The 8,074-nt window shown below is 34.9% G+C and overlaps 1 protein-coding gene across 40 annotated transcripts; it reads right to left on the minus strand.

Moving 5' to 3' along the window:
* Positions 1-750: 750 nt before the first annotated feature.
* LOC112796369 (uncharacterized) lies at positions 751-6,337 on the minus strand. 40 transcript variants are annotated; one of them, XM_072235165.1, is made up of 15 exons: positions 5,928-6,277; positions 5,447-5,507; positions 5,230-5,347; positions 5,107-5,145; positions 4,556-4,898; positions 4,385-4,444; positions 3,552-3,631; positions 2,892-2,977; positions 2,592-2,692; positions 2,422-2,479; positions 2,239-2,299; positions 2,067-2,150; positions 1,873-1,979; positions 1,274-1,337; positions 751-1,172 (listed from the first exon to the last, which is right to left on the minus strand). In XM_072235165.1, the coding sequence occupies exons 5-8, from the start codon at positions 4,816-4,818 to the stop codon at positions 2,916-2,918; spliced, it is 465 nt and encodes a 154-aa protein (XP_072091266.1). In that variant the 5' UTR covers positions 4,819-4,898; positions 5,107-5,145; positions 5,230-5,347; positions 5,447-5,507; positions 5,928-6,277; the 3' UTR covers positions 751-1,172; positions 1,274-1,337; positions 1,873-1,979; positions 2,067-2,150; positions 2,239-2,299; positions 2,422-2,479; positions 2,592-2,692; positions 2,892-2,915. The 40 variants fall into 40 exon arrangements, with proteins under 40 accessions (XP_072091266.1, XP_072091237.1, XP_072091245.1 ...); XM_072235136.1 differs by having other exon boundaries at positions 2,892-2,999; XM_072235144.1 differs by having other exon boundaries at positions 2,892-2,999; positions 4,556-4,825; positions 5,447-5,679; positions 5,928-6,257.
* Positions 6,338-8,074: the final 1,737 nt, after the last annotated feature.

Raw genomic sequence — 8,074 nt, forward strand, 5'->3', positions numbered from 1 at the left:
TCCATCAAACACACTGTAAATTGAAAAAAAAGAGGCCAAAAATCATATAGATAAACATAATATTCATTACATGATACCTATAAAATTGGATGTTATTTTTCAACATCATTGGCCAATATCTCACTATCTCAATAAAAAGATACCCAAAAAAATAAATCATTGACAGAACTATAACTATTTACATTACTCATTGACACTACTAGTTCCTTCATTTTCAACAATTTAAACAAACAAGATTTTATATTGATCCTATTCCTTTTAGATTGCATGATGGTGACTTGCTCAGAGCCAATGACAAATATACCTTCTGGATCTCCTTGTGGTTGTGTGTGGCCACTTCAAGTTAAACTCCACATCAGCATTGCAATATACAAGTTCTTCCCTTTGGTTTTCAAGCTAGCTAAGGAAATTGCAGCCAGTCTTTTGTTGAGTCGCAACCAGGTTCGCATTGTTGGAGCTAATGTAGCAAATCATCAACTAGAGAAAACCACTGTTCTCTTAAATTTGGTGCCTCAAGGAGTTAAGTTTGATGATACAACAGCATTCTTGATATACAAGAAATTCTGGCACAAAGAAATTCTCACTGATGCTTCCCTTTTTGGCACAAGAAATTCTGGCACAAAGAAAATCTAATGGCTTATTCAACCAGAAAAAGAATATATTTCAAGGTACCTAATTACTTTCATGGCTTATAAGGCAACTCGCGAAATCTTAAAAACCAGATCCTTGTGACATTGATTAATGGAAATATTGAGATAATATTCTATATATTCTATTTATTTTAATCAGCAAAGGGAAGAAAACACAGTTTGTATTGACACAGCTCTCTTCTTTATTTATAGAGTTTGCTGATATAGAAGCTGTCACAAAGCAGAGTTTCAAAAATTCATCCTTCTAAATGGTCTTCACACACACATCACAACTATACTAATATTTGGCAACTGAATTTGCCTTTCAATTGAAGGGCGCAATATAGATTTGCCTCAACAAGGACCTTTGCCTTCTTTGAATTTAGCTTGGACAAAATAGCTTCATCTACTAAGAAATTGCCTTCTCAATCATCTCTGCTCCAATAAATTCTGTGATTCCAACAGTAGCAGCCATGTTTGATGTTTCTTCTCTGCTTTGCTTGCTTGGTTTCTTCAATTTCATCTTTCTTAGAAGTTAGAACCCTGGTTTCATTCAAAATAGTAGAATTCATCTAATGTTCACATGGCATTTGTTAATGAGACTATGTGATATTATAAGTCAAAAGAAGAATGAGGGAACTGGCCTAGAAAACACTTTCATTTGGTACTCTTTCCATGTTCTCCAACCTTTACTTGCTTCTATATTTCCTAAACAAAAAAAAAAACAAAAGAAAAGAAAAGAAAACACTTTATTATATGATAGTTGTTATTTTAAGAACTTATGTTTGTTTTAACAACTTAAGTTAATCCTTCTGAACAAGTTATATATGAACATTTTTTCCAATAGAAACGGCTTATATCAGCAGTCTTGATTTGCATATACGCTGTTGGAAGACTTCCAGATTTACTTGACATCTATTTTACAATTTATATTACAAGAAGCACAATCATTAATCCCCTTCTCTCTCACCTCTTCCTCTCTTTCACAAAACAACAAAAGGGAAAGGGACAGAGAGCCTGTTCACTGCTTCAATGAACAAATGATTCTTTTCCTTTTGCTCAAGGGAACAGTATCCAGACCTTATTACCAAAACTCAACGAATCAGGCCAGACTCTGAAGAGAATATGGATCACTTAGTTTATTTATTTATTTTTTCATTAAATGCATGAAATTGAAAAAAAAACTGGACAAAATTGAAACCAAATTCAATACACTAAAGATGAAATTGAGACAAACTCTCACCTTTGGATAGCCCAGTAACGCATATAACAAGACCAGCAAAAGGAGCATTTAATCGAATATGTGGGGAGGATGAAACAGAAGACATTGGCTCCAATGGCTGCAGAGCTCTGAACGAAGACATATGTGAGGTCGACTACAACTGAGATGGAGTTTAATGTGACATAAACTGAAAAAGGAAATTGAATGCCACCAACCTGCAACATGCCTATGAAACATAGGATCTCCAAATTTCTGCATCCAGATGAAATCATCATACAGTGAGTGGTATACTGGATAATCTGCAGAATTCACAAAGAAACAAAGCTTGAGAATACATTTCAAAAGGAAAGAAAAATCAAATGGCTGTAGAAGACAGGGAGAACGCACGACATAACCATAGCCCCTAAGAGTGAAATCGCGAGACCAGTAGCACCGCTTCCTTTTAGTTCTGGCACAAAAAGACCCTTCAGAACTTCTTTAGCAACAGGTTTTGCATATCCAAGCTCAACAAAAAAAGCATGCAGTAATTGTAAATACTAGAAATGCAATCAAGAATTCAAGTTTTCTAACCTGTTTCAATAACAACATAGAAACGGGCTCATATTGTTGTTATATAGATAGATAGTACCTAATATAACATGCAATGACGACCATAAAGTTGTTCAGGATACAAATAATTCCCTGTCGTATAATAGCAGAGAAGAATGGAACACAGAAAACTACCCCATATTGCTGCTCACCGTTAGAAGAAAACTGGCAAATATATACACAAGAAAATCTGGTAAGGCATCTCCATCGACTAGATACGTGTCCCAGAGACGTGTGACAAGTGGAAGGGTATCTGGTTACATAAATCAGATATCAGATTAGGCAAAATCGTTAAATCATGCAAAATTTGTGTAGTTTATTAATTTTAGTTTTTCACCATCAGACTTCGAAGTGCTTGGGACTTGATATTAAATCACTTTAAGATTCATTTATGAAGCTTTTCATAATCAATAAGCACTTATAAAGACAAAATAGTAGTTCTCGGAGTAAACCTCGCGGATTAGAAGGCAGTTGAATCAGTAGAAAGCAAACTGAAGAAATTCTAGTCCCTGAAGCTCCATGTGGTTTGAAACAGGCTCTGGCACGGTTCAAAAGTTTCACTAGGACATATCATATTGTATTACTATTTTAGAGGCATGGTGAAATAATACAGATACAAACCACGTGCGATGATGAGGCATTAAGTTCGTGTAATTATACTTTTCCTAAGTAAGCTATTGCTCTGAACTGATAATCAAAGAAAAGGACACAAGAGGTCACAACCAAACTAACAATAGCAATACAAAAAAGTGTTCCAATCTCTCTCATTACAAGCTAACTTATCCCAAGTCAAGGGTAAGAACTTCCCATCTGCACCAATCAAAGACACCAAAAATTCTTTGGCACACAAAATGCATTGCCATAGCACTTTTTCTTACTTAGTTTAGCCGAAACCTTAAAAATCAATCAAGACCAAAACACCAAATGCTTCAACCTTGTGTACATACACCAAAGTTTCACCAAAAACTCCAAACATTCAATTCCAATTTTTTTACTTTGACATTTCTAGTAATTAATCGCTAACTAGCATACAAGTCTATAAAAAAAATCAACTGCTCATGGCTAGTCACATTACTTAAAGGAGTTCAAAATTGAAATTAGAATGTATCTACCTGCTCCATTTCGTAAATTAGAATGTTGCCAATCCATTACTGAGTTAATTTTGGCTCTTCTAGACAGCTCAGTTGGATACCTGATGAATAAAAATAGAAGATGTTATAATTTATTAAGTTATTTATTCTAATCTCTGTCACCCTAATCTGTCCTTTCAATGAACATACAGAAATGAGGGAAATGAACCCAAAATCGTATTTTACTAATGAAGAAATCTCCTGCATAAATCAGATTAAGTTACATAGGATTTAGAAACATCTTCACTGGTGGGGATCCTAGTTTTGAAACAAAAAGCAGGTCCTTGGAATCCATGCCGCGTGAACTGGAAAACTGTCCTGAAGACATACTCATATTATTATGGTGAACAAATATATTTATGTTTATATCACAAAACTGGAAAACCTGCATAGTGCAAAAATACTTAACCCATTTACAAAGCTCTTATCCTCCCTCTTTCTTGGCTATCATCCTACACTGTAAAAATGGAGTTACCAGAATCACTTGACTCAAGTTGCTTCAACGCCTAATGCGTTTTACCACTATTTGTGGGACCAACATGCAGGATAATCCTGCGATGTTTCCTTCTGGCCGGTGGATACCAAGTATGAGGGGAGCTAAAACAACCAAAAATCAATCATGAGGCTTCAGAACCATAAAATGATAAAATCAATATCAATGCCAGTGCAGCTTTTAACTTAATTATCAAATGATAAATATCAATTAAGAATTTCAGTAACGAATACAAAAGAGCATTATCACAAACAGGTTCCGTGCAAAGTTCCGAAACTAATGTAAAGAGAGCAGATTGAAAAGCAATGCAATGTAAGCTTACGTCAAGTCAGTGAAATCATTTCTGATGGCACCATGAGTAGAGCAAGTCCCCTCAAAGGATCTACAAGAACAAATAGCCACAAATAAAACAAAATCGATTCAGTGAGAATAAACTCCAATGTCAGCAAATTAGTTGAAACAAACAAAAACCCATCAACAGTTCTTCACTTACTCCTCCACATTAGCAACTGTAACACCCTCCAGAACCTCCCTAACACTGAGCTTATGAGATGTGGAATCAGTATCTGAAGCAACTACACCACATTCAGCAACACTCTGAACCCTCTCTGTTACTGATGCTTCAGGGTCAGCGCCATCATCATCAATCTCACCCTCCTCCAACTCTCCTTCCTCTTTATCATCATCCACAATCACCACCTCGCTTGCATTCTCCTTAACACCAGCAGACCCAGAAGATGATTGATTGGAAGACATGGCAGCACTGGCATTAACATTTGCATTCGAATCAACTAAACAGATGCTATTTCATATATTCTTCCCCGGTGGATATTACTCTAAGACAAAAACAGAATCATAAGGTTTAAAGAACAAAACAAAAAAGGGGTTAACAAAGAAAGAAAGTGGTACCTATGTGACGTTAAGATGAGTAAGTTCAGTGCAGAATGAGTCAAACTTAAAGCTGATATCAAATTATGAATTTTGAAATTCTGTGTTTTGTTTCTGGTAACTGTCTCAAGAACAAAAATCAGAGATAAAAATCACCTATTGCTGTGAAACACCCAGCACAGCTTTCAGTAAGACCTGTTACATCAAAATGAATACACAATCATCAACAATTTCATCTCTATTCAAAGACACTGAAAGATCAAATATCAAAGTTGATACCATATCCTTGTGATAATGTAGATCCACTAGTGGCCCTCATAAACTCCTCAACATGTCTAGGCGAAGGAGCAGCTCCTGATAACAAGATTCGAACTCGTCCACCTAATGCTTGTTTTGTCTACCAATTATTCAAACCAATAATGTATTAGCTTTTTAATTCAATCTTTCATGAGTTTTCTATCTTGCTAGTAAAGTATTGATTAAGTTTAAAGCATACCTTATCAAACAAAGGTGCTGCTTTGTATTGTGGAAGACCCTTCTCTAGATTTCTCAACTTGCTGTTGTTAGAGTCAAGATTAGTTTACATATGAATTGGTAATTAAAACTGTCAAAGAGATTAATTAGTGATACAAAATACTAGTTATATGCATAATGAAACAGTGGTAGTTTGGAATATATATATCCTTAATCAAATGCTGTGCTGCAGATTTGACTTGATATTCAACAACTCTGTCAATCAACAATTATATAATAAAGTTACACACTAGTATCACATGAATCACATGAATCACACAAAATATTGCATTTAGGTCAAAAAAGCTTCCGAATGCAGAAAAAATTCTTCAAAATCAGAGTAAATCCATAGATTCACGAAGCACAAAAGCAGAGTATGATAAACCTAGCTAAAACTGGCACAGAAAAATTGAGCCCTAAGGTTTATCACGAAGAACAGAATCACAAAATCAGGATATATATACCTGAAATTCGTGAGGGTTACGAGAAGAACCGAGAGAGCGAGTTGTTGAGATTAGATGGAAGAGGCGCCAGAGGGAGCAGACGCGATGAGAGCGGCGGCGGAGAAAGCTCTGCGACGATGGGAGTAGACACGATGAGAACAGTGACAGAGGGAGCTCGTGTGACACAAGGGATGATAGAGAGAGATCGTGCGATGCCAGCGGCGGCGGAACCGGCAGCGGCGGAAGCAGCTCGTGTGATGGAGAGAAGAAGCAATTGTACGACGGAGAGAGGAAGAAGCACATAAAGGTAGGTAGGAGTTGGCAGCTGTTTATTTGTGAATGGATTTCAGGAGAGAGGGGATAGATTAGGTGAAAGTTAAAATTTTCAGACGAAAAATTTTAAATTACAGACGGATTTTTCTGTCTGTAATAATTTAATAAAATGCAGCGTTTTGTCTATTTAATTACAGACGGATTTTCTGTCTGTAACCATTTCTTATGGAAAAAAAATAATTTTTTCGACGAAATTATCGACGGATTCTCATTTCCGTCTGTAATTTATGCTAATTCATTTTTTTTGTTTTCCGACAAAAAATCCCTCTGAAATTCCCTCTGTATTTCAGTAGGATAAAATCCGTCGGAAATATCCGTCTGTAATAACTAGTTTTCTAGTAGTGATTGGGGCTTAGTGCCTTTATTAGAATATTTGCTACTTAGTTGTTTGTTCTTGCCACTTATTCCTTACAATATGATAATCTATCTCTATGTGTTTTGTTCTTTCGTAAAACATTAAATTGGCTGCAATATGAAGAGCTGATTGATTATTACAAAAAATTGCAATTGGCCTCCTCAATTTCACTTTCAAGTCTTCTAAAATGTAGGTGATCTATCGTGCTTCTCAAGTTGCCATAGCTAGAGCTCTATATTCAGGTTCATTAGATGAACAAGCAACTGTATTATGTGTTTTGTTCTTTCATGATATATCGAATTTCCCATAAAAAAAATAATATCCTGATATTGATCTTCTTGTGTCAGGGCATGTCCTCAAACACTGTCTGAAAATCTAGTTGGTTCAAGATCAAATTCTGCTGAAACATCAGACCTAGTGATGGTTCTCCTTTGAGGTATTTTTTAAGACCATCAATCAAAGTTGCGAGAACCGGATCGGTCATTAAACTGATCAGATGACAGATTCAATAGTTCAATGGTCTAACTAAGGTCCAACTGAGGTTGAACCGATTTTATTAAATATATAATAAAATATATATCATTTATGCAAATATTAATTTATCCAAAGAAAAATTTAAATTTGGCCGAATTATGTATACACATTAATAATATTTGAGTAATAAAAAATAATGTTTATTATTTATGCAAATAGTAATCGGCTCAAAAGAAGTTTATTGTTTGGCCAAATAATAAGTATTACACACTTTTGTGTATTTTCTATTAATTATGCAATAAATAATCGGTCCAAAGGAAGATTATTATTTGGCCAATTAATAAAAAAATATGCAGTAATAAATAAGTTGCGAAGTTTAAGTTTTCATGTGCGCATTCAGTCAATCCAAAGAAAGGCTTAATGTGTGACAGGAATTTTGACAATATTTGATTACTGCAATGAGAGTATCACTTGCAGTTAATTTTTCTATCCAAAGATTGAAAATTAATGTCGTTCTAGATATCTCAATATGGATTTTTTTCATTATTTAACTAATATTTATTGCATATTTTTTTGTTCTAATCCAAAAACTATGACTTCATCTATCAATGTTTCTGCACAAATTAGCAGTATTCTTATGCTGAATGGTTCAAACTTTATGGATCTGTATATAGCTCTTCGAGAGGAGAAACTCACTTTTACTCTAGAAAATTTCAATGAGGTTAAAATAGAGAAGTGGGAGATATCCAATCTAATGAGCATTATGATCATGAAACGCTCAATTCCTGAGACATTTCGGGGCTCAATTACCAAGGATAAAAATGCAAAATAGTTCTTGAAAGATGTAGAAAAATTCTTTGCTAAGAATGAAAAGGTGGAGGCAAGTAGCTTTTTGAGCAAACTTGTCTCCATGAGGTATAAAGGTAAAGGAAACATAGGAGAGTACATTATGACAATACCTCATCTTGCTTCTAAATTGAAAGCACTAAAATTAGAATTTTCTGAA

Source organism: Arachis hypogaea, chromosome 4, assembly GCF_003086295.3.
Source record: "Arachis hypogaea cultivar Tifrunner chromosome 4, arahy.Tifrunner.gnm2.J5K5, whole genome shotgun sequence".
Taxonomy (NCBI): domain Eukaryota; kingdom Viridiplantae; phylum Streptophyta; class Magnoliopsida; order Fabales; family Fabaceae; genus Arachis; species Arachis hypogaea.

Bases quoted from the DNA above. Each gene is read 5' to 3' on its own strand.
- LOC112796369 (XM_072235137.1), bottom strand. From the start codon at position 4,818: ATGTCTTCCAATCAATCATCTTCTGGGTCTGCTGGTGTTAAGGAGAAT. The intron at 3,000-3,551 runs GTAGATACATTC...GATATGTCCTAG, and splicing joins TAATTTACGAAATGGAGCAG to TGAAACTTTTGAACCGTGCC. The intron at 2,693-2,891 runs GTTTACTCCGAG...TTATGTAACCAG, and splicing joins ACTGCCTTCTAATCCGCGAG to ATACCCTTCCACTTGTCACA.